Source organism: Vespula vulgaris, chromosome 3 (genome assembly GCF_905475345.1).
Source record: "Vespula vulgaris chromosome 3, iyVesVulg1.1, whole genome shotgun sequence".
Taxonomy (NCBI): Eukaryota; Metazoa; Arthropoda; class Insecta; order Hymenoptera; family Vespidae; genus Vespula; species Vespula vulgaris.
This window is the reverse complement of record NC_066588.1, coordinates 9,895,689-9,917,500: the sequence shown is the minus strand read 5'-3', so window position 1 is coordinate 9,917,500 and position 21,812 is coordinate 9,895,689. Positions and strand designations below refer to the sequence as shown.

The 21,812-nt window shown below is 34.8% G+C and overlaps 1 protein-coding gene across 13 annotated transcripts in view; it reads right to left on the bottom strand.

Moving 5' to 3' along the window:
• LOC127062360 (uncharacterized) overlaps positions 1-21,812 on the bottom strand; it is a 31,996-nt gene that overhangs the window by 7,700 nt on the left and 2,484 nt on the right. For 2 of the 13 annotated variants that reach the window (XM_050990392.1, XM_050990394.1), the window contains exons 2-23: positions 20,473-20,534; positions 11,659-11,820; positions 11,318-11,557; positions 10,780-11,237; positions 9,433-10,709; positions 9,195-9,281; positions 8,242-8,445; positions 8,086-8,148; positions 7,888-8,005; positions 7,402-7,509; positions 6,139-6,247; positions 5,973-6,056; positions 5,693-5,905; positions 5,248-5,610; positions 5,021-5,185; positions 4,555-4,935; positions 4,311-4,455; positions 3,937-4,061; positions 3,034-3,846; positions 2,784-2,922; positions 2,088-2,148; positions 1-314 (exon numbers count right to left, since the gene is read on the bottom strand). The exon at positions 1-314 is cut by the window's left edge and continues 30 nt beyond it. In XM_050990392.1, coding sequence (XP_050846349.1) covers positions 1-314; positions 2,088-2,148; positions 2,784-2,922; positions 3,034-3,846; positions 3,937-4,061; positions 4,311-4,455; positions 4,555-4,935; positions 5,021-5,185; positions 5,248-5,610; positions 5,693-5,905; positions 5,973-6,056; positions 6,139-6,247; positions 7,402-7,509; positions 7,888-8,005; positions 8,086-8,148; positions 8,242-8,445; positions 9,195-9,281; positions 9,433-10,709; positions 10,780-11,237; positions 11,318-11,557; positions 11,659-11,820; positions 20,473-20,523 — 5,680 coding nt within the window. In that variant the 5' untranslated portion in view covers positions 20,524-20,534. Of the gene's footprint in view, positions 315-2,087; positions 2,149-2,783; positions 2,923-3,033; positions 3,847-3,936; positions 4,062-4,310; positions 4,456-4,554; positions 4,936-5,020; positions 5,186-5,247; positions 5,611-5,692; positions 5,906-5,972; positions 6,057-6,138; positions 6,248-7,401; positions 7,510-7,887; positions 8,006-8,085; positions 8,149-8,241; positions 8,446-9,194; positions 9,282-9,432; positions 10,710-10,779; positions 11,238-11,317; positions 11,592-11,658; positions 11,821-13,121; positions 13,181-16,833; positions 17,628-20,472; positions 20,535-20,639; positions 21,006-21,812 lie in introns of those variants that run through there. The other 11 variants (XM_050990389.1, XM_050990393.1, XM_050990397.1 and 8 more) reach the window with 11 other exon arrangements.

Here is a 21,812-nt window from a genome sequence, read left to right as displayed (position 1 = left end):
GCCCATCGGGTCCTGAGCCTGACCCTCTTGGCACCTCTGAAAGGTGTTTCGGTAGATAGGACTGGGTTGTCTGGGTTGTTGCTCTTGAGTTTGTTGTTGGCACTGTTGTTGTTGCTGCTGCTGCTGCTGTTGTTGTTGTTGCTGTTGCTGTTCCTGAGATTGATGATCCATATGCTGATCTGGTACTGTTAAAGCTTGTTGATGCTGGATCAGACGATGATGAGGCCGATGTTTTCGCGGTGGTGCCACTGGACCCTGTGGTACCGTGTAGGTGGGACGATATGTAGCACCAAAAACCCGGACTTGCTGTATGCCTACGTATGTTCAACGTATTCGGATTTGTCATAATCGGAACCGAATGCGAAGAAGGAATGGCTGCGACAGGCGCGATAAATCTCTTTATCTTCTCATCTCATATCTTTTATCTTTTTTTTTTTGCAGTTAGACCCTTCCGCCTCGGTCTGAGTCAAGCCGATACGTCTTTTTTCTTTTTGTTTACTTTTAATTTTTAATTTTTAATCGTCTCTCCACGTAAAATAGAATTATTGAAATCAGATATATATTCTCTCCAACTCGTTCGTTGTCTTTTCTACTATCGATAGAGTTCGAAAGATTAAATTTTCCCATTTCAACAATCACGTTTATTTTTCAAACGTATAATAATCCGATAATAGACCGTACTAGATCCGATAATAGATTAGACTGAGGCGGATAGGTAGAAAAGGCAGGAACTTGACAAAATAAGAGCACAGGCGTGTAAGCAGCCAGGCAAACAAGCAGGCAGGCAGCAAACGACGTACTTCGATACTGTTGCTTCGAAAAGCATACAAAATGTTCAACGATTTTGAAATTTCGAAATATCTATATATCTATATCTATATTTATATAAGTATATATATATATAATATATATAACTTATATATATATATACATATATATATATACTTATATAAATATGTAAGACAAATATATATTATATATATATAAATATATATATATAATATATATTTGTATTATCGATGAATATTGATTTAAAATAACATCTCTAGACCTGCATGCAGGTTTATATACTAATCCATTAACGTGAGTTTTTGTTAGTGTGTACTGTACGCAAAATAGAACGGAGTAAACTACGACTCCTCTAACTTTACAACTATACGTAATTTGATAAATAAACTATTAGTTGTGTTACATATTATATGAACTCTATCGTATATTTTTTTTTAAATAAAATATTCTTATACCGCCATTATTGCGATTGCAAATATTAAATACAAATCAAATTATTGTATTAAATTTATCACACTTATCAAAAACCTAGTATACTTGCGCGTGCGTGATTATATCTACTAACAACATTATCCCCAAACATTTTATCCTAGTTGTTAATGAGTCGATCATAAAATTATCTTTGTACGTTATGTAAGATTATGAGTAAAAAAGTTGTAAGAAAACAATTTATAACATCATGCTTCGATGACATGCTACGTATCGTAACATTGCTGTAACAAAGCGATTTCTAACTCTCGTTACTGTAATTGAATAATTATTAGATAATAATGATGATGATGATGATGATGATGATGATGATGATGATGATGATGATGATGATGATGATGATGATGATGATGATGATGATGATGATGATGATGATGATGATGATGATGATGATGATGATGATGATGATGATGATGAAGATGATGATGATGATAAAGATGATGAAGATGATGAAGATGATGAAGATGATGATGATAAAGATGATGAAGATGATGAAGATGATGAAGATGATGATGATAAAGATGATGAAGAAGATGATGATGATGATGATGATGATGATGATGATGATGATGATGATGATGATGATGATGATGATGATGATGATGATGATAAGAACAACAACAACAACAACAATGATGATGATGATGACGACGATGATGATGATAATAACAATAATAATAATAATAATAGAAGAGGAAAATAAATGTGTTCGAGATCAAAAACTTAGATATACTTAGATATACTTAGATAATTTTCGTCTGTTTAAAAAAGGTTACTTTATAAGAACGTGAAGAAGAAGATAAAAGTACCTAGAAAGCTTTTTGTTAATAGTGAGAATCTTCTGAGTCCAGTGTAGAAAACATGATCCGGCTACACTCACCGACCATCAGAAGCGACATTACAAAGAGAAAAATACAGAAAGAGAATAAATTGACAGATAAACGAAAGCGCGTATTATTCAACTATTGTTCGCGTCATATTTACTTACAATTCATGACTATAATAGCTGAGTAAATGATCTTAAGAATTTTCCATTTTATGCAGAATAAAAATTACTATATATAACAGTTCTATCATATTAAAATACACGGGATAATTTACTGATATCGAATTTCCTGCCTTATTAAAACAATCTTCACGTAAAACTATATTCCTCACAGTTCGTTAATTACATCGTGACACGTATTTAACAAGATTTTATAATACTTTCGGTTAAGATTATAAGAATTTATAAATACGTTATTACATTATCATTATACTCACATTATTATTACACTTTTGTCATCAATCTAGAACCTTATCTTAATACATTATTATATATCATTAATGTGTACGTTTATATTGCTAAAAATTTTTTGAACTTAGATGTGTACATTCGATAGATTTAGGATATCCTGATTAAATGTGCCAAAAATCAAATATGCTAAAGAAAAACCAGATCCGCGATAAATCGAACAAAGTCATAAGAAAAAAAAAAACAAATATACAGACAATTTAATACTAACCATCGTCCGAGATATCTCCAGAAATTCCTCTTCGTTGTTGCGATGGCGAAGGTGAAGAATGAGGGAGCGTGTGTACTTCGTGCAACGAATCCAAACTGCCGTAACGAATAGGCGGTAGGCAAATAGATTCTAAAGACGGCTAAAAAAAAAAAAAGAAAAAAGATATTTTCATGATTTTCATTGTTAATAATTTTATTAAATGTAACACATATAATGAAACTACACGAAATGACAAAAGAAAATGCATTACCTCTTTATCTGTTTTAAACTTTTTGATAACACCATTATTTATCTTCTCGCCTAATACATTACTAAGTTGATTAGTAGCTTGTGCTTTCTGTCGAGCCGTAGGTTGTTGTTGTACAGCTATTGATAACGGAGTAATTCTTGTTGTTGATCTTGATCGAACATGTTTCTCAGGGAGATCCGCTAATGATTTTTCTGCCAACCTCTGATTCATATTGGAGAGACGTTCGGATAGAAAATTAGGAATCACCGTACTGTCTACTATAGTATCTAAAAGATCATCATTTTCCATTTCTCGTTTTGCCAATTGCCATTCCTTTTCTATTCTTCGTCTTTCCTCTTCTCGCTTCTCTGCTTCGCGTTTCTGCCGATGCTGATCTCTCTGCAACATAGCCTTTGTCTCCTGTTCAAACCTTCGTATTCTTTCTTGTGTTGTTGCACTCAGACCGGCATACGTTCTTATAGCTACCTCGTCATTACTCTGTTTAGTCTCATTGGATGCGTTTGATGTCATCGAATTTGTATCCACGCAACTCAAACCAGCCTCGCTTAAAGGCCTCGAAGATTCGGAACTCGAAGAGACAGTAGGCACAAGTTGATTCGAATATTTGGATCGACTAGAAGACGAAGCACTTACTGGGCTACTATTATTCGTTGCTGAAGATCGATCAGCCGGCTCGGAAGAATTATTAGAATGATTGAGGTGACTTTTGTTTTCATGCATCAATACAATTTCACTGACAGAACATTGACGTTCATTAAGTGCCATGCTTTGTCGAATCGTCGGTGAACTTTCCGATTCGTGCTTCACTTTAACCTATTTAATTAATTAATAAATATAATTATATGTATCAATATAAATTGAAGGAATTATAAATTAGATCAATATTCTACATATAACATGAACCTTCTCTTCATCGTGTTCTTCATTTTCTGCTTCGTCCTGGCCTTTCCGTCTTCTTTGAATTTTTCGGTTAGCTGCAGATATGATTGAAGATACAATGTCCTTTGCTGATACCATTTCACGCATGCCTGTTTTATCAAAATAAAAAAAAGCAAGCAAAATAAATAATAGCATATTAAACAAAGAAAAATAAATAAAAGCATCGCAATTAGCAAAAAATAATAATTGCGTAATTTATAAATGATTTTCTAATATTTTACATAAAATAAATTTAAATAATTAAAATGAGCAATAAAAATTCACACATATCTAATTGTACTATTAAGACTAATTAAAATATTTTGTTCGATGAAAAAGTCGTTAATCCATTGATATACCTTCGACTTTTTGTATATTATTTAAAAGAAGATTATGATTTGTATTAGATGTTGGTTCAACCTCACAACCATCAGCTGGAAGACTTAAATTTACGCTAAGTCTACTTAAATCATCAAGATCTTCATCTGAGAAGAACCAATCAACCTAAAAATCATAATTAAATATTTATGCATTTATCGTAAACTTCTATTAAGAAAGATGGTATTCAATTAATTTGAAAATGATTAAATACTTTATACTCACATTATTTAATAAGCTCTCGACTATTTTACATTGGTGAGACATGTCAGTGACCATCGTAACCATATTATCTCTTGAACCACTCGCGCGTACCAATGTGGGTCCGAAAACAATAGCTAAATTTTTAGCTTCCATCTTATTAACTTCACTGTGCTCTACAATTTTCTTTAAGTGCAACATTAAGTATTTGAGTGTTTCAAAATGATGTTCTGGAAGATCTCTTAGTAATTTCCTTATAGTTGCCATTCTCCTTTGTGGATCTTCAATTTTATCTGCGTCAATGAACATGGGATATAATTCTGCAGTTAATAGTGAATCTGGTAAATGTCGGAAGAAAGACTTGAGTAAAGAAGATATCACATTCACATCGCTCCATCTCGGGTCCTATGAAAACAATTAGCAATTTGCGAACATGTAACGATTTAATTTATCTTTGTATTATATTCTAAATTGCAATATTAAGACGTACCTGAAGATTAATGTTCTCAAATCCTTTATTTACACTTTCAGTAAGTTGAGAAATGGCAGCAGTATTTCCTGGCACTCTATATATTCCAACAACTTCAAGACCACGTGCCTCCACTATACTAGTGCACATTTCAACTATAAGAGGTACAAATTCCGAAAAGGAAGACTGTAACGAAAGAATAGTTAAATAGAATGAAATTTTATTTGACTATAAACAAATATTCTTACCGATGGACAAAGTTCAAGAGGAACTTTAAATGTAGCTCCTTCAGGTGGCAATTGTGCAGTAGGTGATGATGGTGAACCAGCTTGACCATGCATTCTTCTAAATTGTTTAGCTACCCTACCTTTCCAAGTTTTAGTTTTTGGAGATGAAAGAGGTTCCACAACTTGACTTGGCTTTCTCGTTTTATTCACTGGCGATTGCCCAGTCGGTGATCTGTTTCTGAAAGATGTTAACTTCTTGATACCTTTGTGGCTGGGTAAGGGACTCAGTCTTTGATTAGCATTTTGAACAGAGGCAACACTGGGTGTAGTTGGTCCGGGAGTTTGTGGTACTGCTTGTTGTTTCGAAGTACTAGATGTAATATCCTATTATATCAAGAAGTGTTAATACACGTAAATGCTGTACTTCCATCCAAGCATTGCTTAAAATATTAATGAATAAATTTACCAATGGCTTTTCAGTAGCAGCATACTTATGAAGTGATCTTAGCCAAAGAGCCATTGAAGCTGCATCTTCCATTTGTAAAAGCACTTCTGCTGTAGGATTTACCACTCGTAATACATGTTTTCGTTTAGTATAATCCTCAGCAATATCCACCAATGAACACCTTACATCAATATTTTGTACAGTACCTTCAGTATCGTTAACCGATGAAGGGCTCTATAAAATAGTAAAGACAGAGTATTAAAGCATTATTTGTTACGATTAACTCAAGTTTTTTAATTACCTGACTGTGACGATCCTTATAAAAGAATAAAATTGGACCTCGAAGAACACCCCAAATTTGCTTCCAGGAACGATCAGAAGATCGCTGCGATATATAAATAAAGAATATATATTTAATAATTTGTTAGATTTATTGTCAAATAAAATAGTAATACATTTTCATTTACCTTGCCATCGAGCACTGTAAACTTAATGTGAAGTATGCCTTCTCGTTCAACTGGTTCAACTTCCTTCGGAGCTTCATTGCTACTATCTGTGGTACTTGCGATACTGTTACTGAAATAATTAAAAAATATATCCCGTTTCAATTCATTTTTATTTTTATGAATTACAGACAATCAACATGTAAAATGTTATGTATGCGTAGTCATTGAAAGTGTACATAAATGAAACATTATTATGTATAATTACGAATTGATTGAATGAGATCATTCAATAAAATATGTTATTAGATCTTTCTTGAAAATTCAAATTAGAGACAATATTATTTGTACATATATAGAGCGCTTGTTATTAAACATATACAATAAAACACTTGCACATTATAAAACCCTTACAATTTTTGCACATTCATGATTGATAATACAAAACCTTTGCTGACATATATATCGTCTATTATATAAATGACATCACTGGAAACAATCGCCTTATATTAATTCACAGTTTTTATTCTGCAGTCATCCAACATCTGTCTGTATATTCTGCTACATTCAGAATTTCAAGCTGTAAAAATTATGTGACTGACGTTTTATTGCTCACATATAGAATAACTCAAACATAAAGTTATTACATAGAAAAAAGCTATTTGATCTGGATACAATAATGTTAGTCATCTTCTTAAGTCACCTTGAAGTATAGATGTCCTACAGAAAGCAAATATTCTAGACACTGATTTACAAAACACATTGTACACACATAATGATCTGTAACAAAACAAAATTCACGAATAGACATGACCAAACTATTCAAGGAGAATGGCAATGCTGTGCTTATTTTTACTAAAGAACCAAGGATTACAACGAATATTTTCATAAAATCAAAAAGAAATATCGTTTTATTGTAGATTTTTTCAAAACTTTCTGATCATAGTCGTTGTTTCCCCCAAGTACTAATAAGGAAAGATTACAGATGAATAAAATAAAAACAATAAGTTAAAAGCAATCATAATTTGTGATAAAGAAAATAAAATAAAAAATCATTTTACTTGCATAGAACTATTCTGTAAAATATATTTGTTTATTACTAAAATAAATATCGAACGTATTTACGAAAGCAAAAATTATAATAAAATTGTTTCATTTATCAATTCGATACATAATCAACGAAAATAATAATCATAAATAGCCTCAGAAATAAAAAAAAACAAAGAAAATAGAAAATAAAAATACGATGCTTCCTTTAAAGCTTTCTACGAACGATTACACCCTCACCGAAGAGAATGTCGATGAAGATTTGTAGACTGCGTCATATCCTCAAAGATTCGTCTTAACGGTGTTATGTCACTTGTAAATAACGGTGGTCTCCATCGTCTATGTGCACTGGAAATATGAACATAACTGAAACTCAATCGTACTTACACAGGGAGAAATAAAAGAAAATATAACTGCCTGACACAGCATCACCAAAGGAACAATGGTTTTCGTGTCTGTGAATTTCATGCACCATGTTTCAGCTGTATACAGTGATTTGGAGGATAAAAATGTGCTTGATGAAGCGTGTTCGCAAAAATAGAAAAATGGATAAACAAGATGATAAATTGTGACATAAGCCAGATTTTGAGTCCACCTAGTTTTATCAAATATCAATTGACATACTAATTAATTTATCAATTAAATATTATATGTTTTTTATTTCCCTTTTGTTAGATTCCTTATAGAATTTAAAATCGAAATATTAAAAACAAAACGGATATTTACCTTCGAAGAACGTGAACAGGTTCAGTATCACTAAGATCTAAATCACTATCAACGTGCATTCGTTCACTCCACGTAGCTTTCAGATAGGAAACTCTTCTCATAGCACGCTCTTCATCACCTATAACATAATATTATTGTCTCGTACTTTGTATTTTCTCAATCCATGATTTTATTAATATACACAATAAAAATACTCACTTAACTGTGCGTTTTTCTGTCGTCTAAGGATTACTCCATTGTTTGATGTTTCATCGCAAGAAGCTATGATAAAATAAAAGAATACAATTCATCAAATATGTTTAAATAATTAATATATGGAAAACATATGAAAGTAAAGAAAGTGAATTAACTAACTAAGCTGATTTCTAGTCAACTCTGCATAGCTTTGGTTTTTATTATCACCGTTACTGTTATCATTTCTGTTCCCTTTCTCTTCTTCTTCCTCTGTTTGCCATGTATGCCTTGTATTTCCACGCGATCCATTTACAGCTTCCCAAGATTCGGCGCTATTACTACGTGCCCTAAGATGAACTGCTTCTATTTCCATTGTTGGTATTTCTATAAAGTAATAAAAAATAAAATAAAAGATCAAATGATTTCTCATCATTTTGACATTAATAACATATATAAGTTATTAAATCTTTCAGGAGGAGATTTAGTTACATTAAATTTGTTGAACAATGCATACAAACTTCTCAGAATTTCTCATGCTATATTCGAAGCCTTGACCATATCCTAAAGTAAAATTTTTAATTGTTAACAATAAACATTTTCACAACTTCACAATTTATATTTTTACTATTTACATTTTGAATAAAAATAAAAAAGCGATGTATACCTGTAAAAGTAATGTTTGTTACATGAATAAAAGCTGATCGATTCTCTTATTTATTTTTTTTAAGCCTATTTTATCTTTACTCATGCATCCACACATACTAATAACGTCACACTTTATTTCTACAATATCACTCATGTTTATTATGACAAATGACTTTACTGAAATAAAGTTTGCAAAAAAAGGAACATAAAGCAAAGAATAAATATCAAATATCTCTTTTTTCCAAAGTAATTGACCTTTCTATTTTAATGATGGTCATTTAAGACAATATATTTAATGAATTATCAATTTTCACTTTTTCTTAATATACACTGAACATTGAAACAATATGGACGCCGTTTAACCAAAATGCATTTTGATCATCATCATAAATCCAAAAAAAAAAAAAAGAAAACAGAAATACAAAAAAAAAAGAAAAAAAAAACATGAATAAAACGATTGGTTGATTCAACCGTTTGTCTTATTCTACCTTGAATTTCTTTATAGTTGACAGGAGGTTCACAATGGATGTACTTGCTGCCTATAGGAAATATTCTGTTTCCGGACAATCCCCTCCCTAAGCCACAATATTTATATATACTACTTGTATAGCAATATATCGAATCAGATTCACATATTAAACAGATAAATAAATAAAGAAATGAACTAACAAACAATTCATGTCATCATTCATTAATTTATTCATAATGAAATATCATAATACTCACCGGAATCTAACGACTTGCTCTCTCTATTAGCAGGTATTCTTCTTGGTTCTTGTGATTCTGCTTTCGATTCAAACTCTCTCTTCATGATAGCAACATTTGGTACACTTCGTTTGTTAGACAACCTAGACAGCTCACTTTTGTACAAATTAGTTCGATCACTGGTTGGCTCTTCATCATCGCTAAGAAGTCGACCAGATTCAAATTGTTTCGCTCGTCTAGAAACAATTTGTAGTCCCTGCGGGGGTACCAGGAATTTGTCATTATTTCTTTTATCTGGACCTGGTGAAGATGGCACCGAAAGTGATTCATTCCGAGGATTTTGAGTTTGTTGCTGATTCGTCGCCAAATTTGACGCATTTTCATGTATTCTAGATAACGTGCTGACGAAAACAGATTTACTGGTGTTCTTATATCTATCTTGATCGTTAGTTTTAGTTGATGGATAAACGAAATGATTCTCTTTACCCAATTGACTCTCATAAAGACTGGAGTAAAATCTATCTCTGATGTTACGTTGACTGTCAACAAGATTCGATCGATCATCATTCTGATCGTTTCGGGTATTAATATAATCCGATTCAGAATCAAGATCCGTCTTCACCCTTTGGACGTTTTGATTCGACGGTTTTGTTAATGCCGATTTACAATTGCTTTTATTTTCCACTCTTCTCGTAGGTGATTGTTGCCTTTGTTGTTGCTCATTGGGTGGCCAAATTTGCCTTTGAAGTTTTTGCGGTCTCGCGTAAAACTCTCTTTGAATAACAGCTGAGTTGCTACCGCCCTGTTGCAATCTCGATGCATCCTCAGCGACACTCCATCCGATCGGATGACTCGGTCTGCGTAAAAATTCTTCCTTTTGTTCGAAACTCTTACGTAATCTGTTCATGATTACAGAATCATCGGAACACTCGTTTCCAGTAACGGTCGAATTAGAATCGAACGAGGACAAACTACCCTTACTGATTGGTGAGGAGTCTCTTCGAGAATCCATACTCAACCTTGAACTTGGATCGTTTGATCTAAGAGCGTCTATACTTCCATAATTTGGAACTTCTGATTCATTTGTTTGTCCGGTCCCTCCACTGCCTTCGCTCGCTCGTCTCGCTATCACGCGTCTACCAGGACGGTAAATAGGAACTTGTGGTTCCGCGCGGGATATAGGATAACGTAACATCGTTAACTGTTGTTGTTCTTTCTCAAATTGGCTCGATTCACCTGATCTAACGCGTTCGTAAATAGGATCTTTAATTCGATCGTAAATTTGGTCGCTACTCGGTCTAAAATAAAACGTTAACTGTAAACTCTGTTAGTTAAATAGACAAAAATAGAGAAATAAAAAGCACAAACCTAGAGTAAATCGATTCGGGACGCGTTCTATCGTACAAATCGAACCTTTGATCCGGAGAGGGGCGGCTGTATGATTGGGGAGGTGATTCCATGGCTTCTCTAGCTTGTTGTTGTTGTTGCTGTAGTTTTCTTGATTGCATTCTATCCTCGATAGGTTCACAAGGAACACTCGTTTCATGCAGGAGTCTTCTTTGTTGCGCTGTGATCACTGGTATAGACGGTGACATCTTGTTACCTTGTTGTTCTTTGTAAACAACTTCCTCGCTTTCTCTACAAGTGGTAGTCGTATTCTGATTCTCCGAATCTGGAAGCGAGCAAATCCATGATTGCCTCGTTGTTCTCGGCGATGGTCCTGGGATCATGCTGATAGATCTTCTTTGCTTTTGAGAGATCCTCTCTGGAGAACGTAATCGTGGACGTTGATTCGTCTCAGGATTGTGTGCCGTTTCACCAAAGTACTATTAAAAATTTATTATACATTATTTTTTATCAAAGAGTACAAATTATTTATTGTTATGGAATTGAAGAGAATTCACACCCGTTGTAAGATATCGTCTTCTTTTGAAACAACGAGTAGACGCAACCAAGGACCCGCTTGTTGAATACGTTGCACTACACTGGCGTACTGTTCACCTCGTGTTGGTATTCCGTCAACAGAAACCACCCGGTCACCCGTACGAAGACCTGCTTCTGCTGCTGGCGAATTGATTCGTACCTGTTTTACGAAGATCGTGTCCATAGGCTCATCGATCCTTGTCCGCTCGTGTCCTGGCAACATCTGCAGGATGCCAGGATTGGAAACTTTATCAATTCTACATTTACGAACGAGTGTATTATCTTTCTGATTTTTTTTTTTTTTTTCTTTTCATTCATACGTACGCAACAGGACTCGGGCGGATAAACGATAAAATGTCGGAGAGTGAATCCGAAGCCATTTTCGCTACGCCTAAGGAGGAGAGTTCGAGGACCACGAAGTGGCGAACTCTCCTTTCGAGTAGCTGCAGATGTTGGTGCTGGTGGCGGTGGTGAACTATGCCGCACCTGAAATCATTCATGAATTTTACCGATATAGATAAAATATGATACATCATTGTATGATATATTTTCTTCATTTTTCTATCTTGTTTTTCTTATGCGTTTCAATTGACTTGTAAATTCGTTGATACGTCGATCAACAGCTTCAAAGACAAAATTAAATACACCAGATGTGTTCTTTAGTATTGATATCGATGTAACTGCGTATTATCGCTTGTATTATATACAGAATGCATAATGTCTATGTAAAGTACGAGGTCGTTAGGTAATTGCAGTAGTAAATGCATGTTACTCGCACAGGAATGACCTTAATTGTCTGCTTCATTGCCTAGGTTAACTCTCGTTATGTGATTTATCAATATATTATGAATCGCCGTTCTAAAGATGGGAGAGGAGATCCACATAATCTCTACTTAAAAAAATTATTTTCGGTATAACGATAAGAGAAAAAGAGTAGTATGTATGAGTTAAATTTAAATGAGCATAATTAACTTAAATAGATATTTCTTGTTTTTAATAAGAAGGAGTCTTCGAGTGTGCCAAAAATATGTGAGTTTACGTTGAAAGATGTTTACTGCTATTCAAAGCATGTATATTTTGGTAATTGCAATGGAGTCAAGAATTTATGGCATTTTTTCAAGATCGCTAGACTTCTGTAATTATGGATGGTACATGAAAATACATAAATGATTTTATAAAAGGTAAAAATTAAATATGACTCTTTTATCAAATCATTCTATTCCGATCTCTTAAATTTAAACTTAAACTTAACCGTTTACTATTCTGTAATATCAACTTTGTTGGTTAAGCTTTTCCGAGGAACAGAATGGGATTATTCGAATACGCATCACAAAGTTCCGTGTAAACGTTAATTGCAGGATTTTTACGTGAAAGATTGAACAAGAGATAAGACTACGAAAACTTGCCAAGAATCTCGAGTCACATAAAATGTATAGATAAAAGAGGGGAAGTGCTTTGCTGACGGAGTTTGAATAAAAGGTGGCAACTTTCCAGGAAACAAAATAGCACTACTAATTCGAAATAGTTAAACCAATGAATTTCCATGGAAACGAAACGAAATTTTTCATTTTCAAAAAGTGGAAGACCCAATCTGATCAACAAGAGAAGAAGAAACTCGTTAATCAATTTTTATTAAATTTTGCAACGATACCACCTCCAAAATTTCTTTCTTTTCAAACAAATATACTAGATAGAGAATACACTTGAAAATGGTATGAATCATAGATGTTTTTATCACAATAATTATATGTATCTCTTTGCTTTCTTAGTTTTTCCTAAGTACTTACTTGCCTTAACGATGGACTGTTACATCATCGCGCAAATGCTAGTTCTTCTAAACGCCCACCTTCGTTTTGGCAAAGCAGCGGACAGAAGATCATAAATTACTTTTTAAGTCGTTTAAAAATCTGCATTCATAAAACTTACTTAACTAATTACAAAAGATCATTTATAAAACGTCGATTAGTTTTCTATATATCGAATTGATTAAAATGACACAAACAATTGTTGTTTCATTGTAATAAATTTTTTCTTTATAACGGCATTTATTTATGAATCAACGCGACACATCGACGTACCAAGTCTGTGTCAATAATTTCTATAATATTTTTTATCATATTATCATACCGATAGCCCAATTGCCTGCTTAGAAAATTGATCGAACTGCACCAGATCTGACTACTCACGTCGAACCACGAACGTCTGCCGTGGTTCGCCAACATGTACGGTGGTTTTCCGTGTTATCTAATACGTATCACATAGACACAGCTAATGCACTGAAGTACCAACACGCATATCATTGCGTTAAGAGAACGATGGCTTTCGCCCGATTTCGTTAGACCGCATACCAAAAATAATCTCGACGAACGTACCTACGGACGTATGTACGGACGTACGTACGGACGTAAGTAGAAGTAGGGGAGTTACAATGGCGATGTGAGCAGCATACGCTAATTCATTTAGAACAAAACGTGAGTAGCATAAATAAGAACGGTATTATCAATTAAAACGAAAGAAACAAAAGTCCATGAACTAAGAAGCTTTTTCCAGCAGCATTTAATTACAATCGTAAACAAAATCAATGTATTTATAGATCGTAGAACATTGAGCATGTAACACGTCATGATGTTCCTTTTCAACGTCGCAAATCAGGAATGAAGGAAGAAGCGATTGAGAGAATCATGAAAAGACATCGCGATCGACGCCGTGTCCCGTTTGCACAATTCGCGATCCCCCGTTGGATATAAGCGTTAGCATACGGTCACCGTGACACCATTAGCATTGTACCGGTGGTGCTGGCCCGTCTGTTTCATTGTGACGCTCTACGTTTCAGCCGAGCGAAGCCGTCACGCGTCGTATACCACATGCGGGAAACAAAATAGCACCGGTTTTACTGGAATACGCGAACACACGCTCGGATACATAATGCGAAAGTTTTGACTTCCTGATTAGGAAAAAAGCGAATGAAAGAAAGAAAGACGAAGGATGGTTAAGTAGGTAACGACTTCCCTAAAAGCGTGACGATACTTGGCCGGAAGCTGTTCCTAAGAACTCGAATAAAAGTAACAGTTTGCTACCAGTGCTACTATTATATTTCCAACATCAAGTAAGCGTTTCAGACTTTCTCAAGAACTAAATTTTTTTTTCAAAGTATGCCGTATTCAAAATAGAGATAAATCATGATCGAATATCTTTTTCTTATCGTTTTTCACTATGCAAAACCTATTTTTATGATCTCGTTGTCCTTTGTTTTTTTAGATCGAGTGAGCTTTCTGGTAACTATCGCTTACATGAACATTGTAAATGAAGCGTTTTATACTTTATTCGTGCTCGATGTTAGGGATGCTTTAGATATTATTGATTTGATATGAACAAGTAGATAAAATTATCGAATATTGAAAGAGTTATAGTTATTGAAAAATGTTATAAATATGTGCGAAATCCGAACTTTGAACTGCTTTCTCTTTTCGTACGTTATATTTAAGAACGTTTGCTATTAAAAAGATATTTTTGCGTCTCCTTAACGACGCTCTGTATACAATCCACGCTGTTCTTGGATACTTTCAAAGCAAATCGAATGTGTTTATATGGAAAACAGATCCTATGAGCAGGAGTGTCAATAAACACATTTGTGTCTGACAAACGGCAAGGAGGTCGAATTGGGGATATAGTTAACGCGAGGAAAGTGGGTCGTGTCGAGAGAGTGAGAGAGAGAGAGAGAGAGAGAGAGAGAGAGAGAGAGAGAGAGACGACCATTACAGCCGTGAACAATTCACTCCAAAATCGATGATGCGATGGATTTTAAGAGCCGATTTATTGTATAAAGCGTTATCATTGAAAAGAGCTAAGGTAAACGAAAATTATGAGCTCCATTTAAAGTGCACCGTTATAGTCCTTGCAACACCTTTTTAAATTTCTCCTACTGCTCTCTCTCTCTCTTTCTCTTTCCTTTTCTCTCTTCCTCTTTCTCTCCCCTCTCTCTCCTCCTCTTTCTTACCTGAATAAAAGTAGAAATGACGTCTCTCAAAAATTTATCGGTATATTTCTGTAGATTATACTTTTAATATGCAAAGATATTTAAAGATAAAAAAAATTAAGAGATTACAATTGAAGGAATATGTCCAGGAAATATATATATAAAACCCGATGAAACGTTACAATAGAATGATCCTTGATCAGGAATGACGGACAAGAATAGCTCCGAAAGTTTTCATGTTTCTCACAAGGAAATTCAAAAGAACGAAGTAAAGGACACCCTCCAGAACGAATGAGTTGGCTCTTGGTTTCCGCCTTCCTGGCTGCAGACCTCGTCTATTAAAGACTAATCGGCCGTTAACCGATTGCGAACCGGTTCGCGTCGACGCTCTACAGAAATTCCAATCTTTCGTTTAAAATATTACTATCGACTTGGTACGTCCTCGCACAATCCAATACGGTCCTGGTACTCTCCTAGAGACCTTAAAAAATTTGACAACAAGATCTAGAACTTTAATGCTCTACATCGTAAAACGTAGTATCATGATGTTGGCCATAACTATTTATCGGTCAATTGTAAATATACACGATACATGAATTAGCTGAGCAGTCATCAACACCATTATGTATATAATTTCTTCGCGAGGTATTGAATTACAACAAAAAAGAGAAGCTGCGAGATTGTGATTACGTAAAAAGTTCGATTGAATTTCGAGAAATCGCAGAAACAAGATCTTGATGAGTGTTATTTCATTATTAGGAATAGATTCATTATCGTCTCATGTACTGACGTTGTCGATGATATTAATAATATTGACGAAAAAGTTTACGACTTTTTTTTCTTTTCATAAAGATTCAAGTACGTCTGAATGACTTAATTGACCTATTTTTTACAAGTTTTAGGTGTAGTCGAATTACGTGTAAAATCGCTATGTAATTCTTCCCCCCCCCCTCTCTCTCTGTTTTTCTCCACTCACCCTACGTTGTTTTATGAGAATCAGGCTCGAGAGGAAACGAGAGGAAGAGAAAAGTTACGTAATTTCGCATTACAGACACGCTCTTGCGTAAGTCGCTACGACGCTGATCGACGATCGCGATGGAGGATGACCGGCGACCGGTATACACGCACAATCCGTGTTTCTCCGTTTGACATCGAAAAATTATTTTCAAATTTTATAATTACCTTGAGAATTTGCCAATTTTCATATCTATTGGCAAATGGTGATTCAAGAAGAAATAAATAAATCTGAGGATACAACAGCCAATACGAAAACAAAGATATTTTCAAGTTCTTTTTTTTTCTATTGATATATTAAAATCGGACAATCGATAATAATTTCACGATTAATTTTCGATCGTTTTTTACTTTCTGTTTACCTTTAACACTTAATTAACATAGCGATAAAACGCTTCGAATAAACAGATTAGATCAACGCGATGATGTCCCTCATTCATAAAAGTTCTTTACTTCTTTAAAATACGTAATCATCGGACAATTTTAGACTATATCATCGTTCGACTCACCTAAGAAATTAATCGAGCGTGAAACGCACTAGCACAAGAACCAACGATACTGCCAGTACTCTTCCTGAATGAACACGTCTCGTAAGAACCTCGGTTGTTGTCTCTGATTTTACCTCGAAGAAATAATAATCAAACACTATCACATACTGTCACTCTTACGATTGTGACTGTTTTTTATGTATTATTTTTATTATCTTTTGTTTTCTATTTCGAGGCAGAAAAGAATATTTGCAATATCATCACCAAGTTACGATCAAAGTTCAATCGTTTTGAGATACTCTTGAGGTGAAACAAACTCCATAAGGAGGATTCCGTTCTCTGGTCACTTTTTCGTCGTTCTCGAGAAAGAGAAAGCGAGGAAAAGAGCCGAAAAAGAGTTAAGGACACGCGACGAACTCTCGAATAACAGTATGGTTCGCGCGATACTGAATCAAAACGGTGTTGTACGTTTCTACGTGGTTGCTGTTAGTGGTGGGGTCAAGAAGATGGAAGCAAAGAGGTGGGAGACTGCGTGTACCTAGCGTAGTACCTCTAGCTACCGCCTCCGACTACCTCCACCTTTTCCGTCTCCTCAACCCCTAGTCCAACCCCACCACAACTTACCGGAAGATGCAGCACCGTACCATGACGATCTTTATTGAATTATGAGTGCCGCGTATTTGCAAGAACATTTTTAGCTCTTGGACGCGACTTTTTCAATGAATATCGATTTACCTCAGAAAAGTTTTATTTTCAATGAATGGAAGAATTGGAATATGTAATACAACGACGTATTACGAAATTTCTTTTGTTTTTCATTTCATTTCGTTTATTATAATCATTTCATTATCAATAAATGTCGACATTAAAACAATGCAAACATATCACTAAATATTTTTTGTTTTCTCAATTATAATAATTAAATAGTTGCATTTGTTTTATTTATTTAGACATTCTATAATATATGAACAGCTTCTCATCTTTTTATCATAAGCTAATTAAAAAGAGTTACCAACGCGCGAAGAGTGATGCACAGGCGTATCGAATACTCTGCGTCGATATAGCATAAATATCGCTTATAAACATTGCTCTCTATTATAACTCGGGTTCGTGCTTGCTATGGCATTATCAGCAATATTAAGTGTATCGTAAACTACAGCTGGGCTATTGATATATACACGGATGTGTGCATGTATCTTCACATATATACGAGCGAGTCTCCGTTTAATTTTCAAGCGAAATTATTTTTAAATAATGAAAAATATTCCTTCAAATAAAAGAATATCGTAAAATAGAGTTCGTGATCAATGACAGATAGATAGATATTTATATTTGTACGATCTTTAATTGATAAAAGAACATAATAATAGTATAAGAGAGCCCTTAATCCTTAGGTGAGATTTACCATACACGTGTCACCACTCTAAAACCGCTATAAGTACGTGTGACAGCTTTGCTCGAAAGTACCAACTTCTGTCTATTCATGAGAGACAATGTAGAGAGTCGTTTTATCGACAGCTTTGCAACCTATCGTGCATAAAAGGCAAAGGACGAGCACGTACAAAACGTATATATAGAATAATAAATATAGTTGTAGATATGTTGGTGTAGGTGTAGGTGTAGGTGTAGGTGTATGTGCGCGCGTGCGGGCACGCGTAAAATAGTTCAGTGGATCTATTCCTTTTCAGAATAGTATATACTTTTAATCGATGAGATTCTCTTTCTCTCTTTACACCACTTTCACCTTATCTCAAAGTTCGTTCTATTTTTGATCTAATAAAAGAGGTCAAGGCTAATAGATGAGAATAACGTCTTTGCTTCTATTTAAATTGTATCGTCATAGGAGGGGAAATTAATGAAGAAATGAAATTTCCCATAGACTTGGAATAATTTTCGAAATTCAATCAAAAAAACGTATCTCTGAAAGTTAACGAGGCTTAACGAGCTAATAAAATAATACGATGAGACTATAGACGTTTGAGCAATTACGATACTTTTATGACGTCGCAAATAGTCGAATTGAGCGTCTATCGGTAATTTCGATCGATAGTTCGTACGATTAATATCATCGTTACACACAATGGCCGGGCGTTCTGTTCTCGCATGAGTATTACATAGAAGAGAAGACGAGTAGGCGGTAAACCAAAGAGAGAGGGAGAGGGAGGGAGGGAGGGAGGGAGGGAAGGAGAGAGAGAGAGAGAGAGAGAGAGAGAGAGAGAGAGAGAGATATTCGTTTACATCGCGTTTAGTGAAAAAGCGTCTGATTGCTCGCTATCGTAAAGCTAAAGCGAACTATATTTAAATCGCTTATTTAACCGACGAACTTCCCCCGACTGAACCGAGCTTTCGACCATGGCACGCTTTTATGTTTTATATGTAGAAGTTATACTCAGAGTTCCGTTACTCGTTACTGAATACTCGCTATCCAGTTCGAAGTAAAAATAAGTAAGAAATTTTGAGCCGTTCTTCTTCCTGGTGCAGAAAGTGGAATAGAAATGGAGACGAGAACGACGACTCAAGTGTGTCGGGGTTGTCTATGAAAGAGAGACAGACAGACAGATAAACAGGGAGAGAGAGAGAGAGAGAAAGGGGTCATTCACCCGTCAAGTGGAGACGCCAACGTCGTCGCTTCCCCTTTTGTCCTATTTATTTGTCAAATTTCTTACTCCCTCGTCGAAAAAAAAAACTTTTCTTATAACTAATTAACCTATTCTAATCATCGATTATATTTCAATTCATTGAAATAAATATAACGTAAAGATCCAAGCAGGGATAATAAATCATATTTAGGGTTAATTCAGGAAGTAAGTTTTGCGTTAAAATGTAGAGCAGTTATTGATCTTCGAACAACGCGGAAGATCAAAGTACGAAGTCTTTAGAGATCTCGCTTTTCTCTCAGTATAATATATACATATACAGGTACATATACAATATGTATACATATAGACGTGTAGATATATATCAGAGAAAGTACGGCGATGAACATAATTTTATTTCTTCAGAGGGTGAATCAGTACGAAGCACAAAGTATGAAATGGTGATACAGTATGAGTCACCGGCTCGTCGTAAAAGGGAGGGTCGCTTGTATAACGAACAAAGGGAGCGAAGGAGTAGGTGGATATGCCAAGTAGAGAAAAAGGGTGGTCAGAAGGTGGGCTCATTCAGGGGTGAGAGAGACGAACGACTAACGAGGAAGAGACTCGTTTCTTTAAGCGACACAATATTATTTCACTCGTTAATTGATCTATCGAAAATATTAACATATAATTTTTCTCGAAATTAATAATTAATATAAGATCATTTGATGATTAATATTCAACCGATGAGTATCACATACTTATTAATTATAAATTATGTATAAGCGTGTGAAAAAACACATACAAATTACTTTGCTAAACAAAATAGCTCAAAAGTTTTTTTTTTCTTTTTCTTTTATTTTTCTCTTTTGGTGACGTGGAACCTTCCAACGATAAACTTTATCTATAATGCATGCATTAAAACTCGTTGCTAGAATTTCCGATAAGTCGCGTCGGTAAAATTCGTGGCTTACATTCGATGGCTTACTATCGCCGCCACACTGATGTTAAAGAACTTCTAACGCTATGTTTAATGAAAATCGATTAACAGAGAATGAGAAAGTGATTAACAATTTGAACTCACCGCATGAACCTGACCGATAAGTCTTTGTGCGTTCTTTCGATCCTCGGCCATCGTCCCTTCTCCTAAAAATGATAAACAATGTTTTTGTAACAAAATGTTGGAAAAGGTTAAGAAAATAAGGGGAAAAAAGAATGGTGTAAAAGTTATCCTGATATGTTTTTTTCTACCTTTCAATACATACGCGCGTGTGTGTGTATCGATTCTTTCATCGTCCACTTATGCATGTACAGATCATATAACGTAGCGTACTAATCATACACACGTATCTATTCGCCTATACAGAATGCACTTTCTCCTTGCGGTTGAACTACGTGTATATTAGTCAACGAAATCGAGCACTACTAGCAAATCCAAAAAAACGATTTATTAGTTTCTCGATCGCCATAAACCGGTGATATCGAACACACTAATTTCGAAAAGTTCCTCTTATTGTCGGTGTGTTCATGCACGTATACTATACTCGTGCTCCTAGTTGACTGTTTATTACCTCGCTACATATAGAAATGGTGTTGTACGGCGAACGACCGAGACCGCAAAATTCTTTTTTCTACGAAACGTGGCACACATCGATAGATTATGTATCGCGCTTGTCCTGAAATACAACGGTAAACACAAAGAACGTAGAAATTCAATGTAAAGGAAAAAGGGAAGAAAATTTTGAAAAATAAGAAAAAAAAGAAGAAGAAAAGAAAGAAGAAAAAATAAAAGAAACCGGGTATGCTCTCAAGAAGCTTCTCCTCGAGACACGACATGGATGCTGAAAAGACCGGGAGCCAGCTTGCTTATTTAGAAAGCAAAAATGAAAAGAGAAGAAGGAAGAAGAAGAGAAGAAGAAGAAGAAGAATAAAGAAAAAGGAAGAAGCCGAAGGCTTCGCGTGCATGCAACTCATACACGCGCAGAGTGACCGACCATGAAGACCTCGAGTGTCAGCAATGCAAGCACCGATCGCGACATTTCTCGACCTCGAAATGCCTCCGCGATGCTCGAGATATCGAAGGAGATCCCTTTTATTGTCAGACGAGGACTCGCCTGACGTGTCACGAGATACCTACCAGCTGCAAATGAAAGGATCTACGAGGTAAGGCAATACACAGTCTTCTCCTTATCGAAAAGAAAAGAAAAGAAATATTAATAAACAAAAATAAAAAAGATGAAATAAATATAAACGAACAACGCAGTCTAATTTTAATAATCAACAAATTGTGACAAGGCAATACATAGTGTTTTCCTTATCTGAAAAAAGAAAGATGAAAAAAAAGAAAAGAAAAAAGATAAAATAAATATAAACGAACAAAATCTAATTTTAATAATTGATAAATCGTGATAAGACAATACGAAA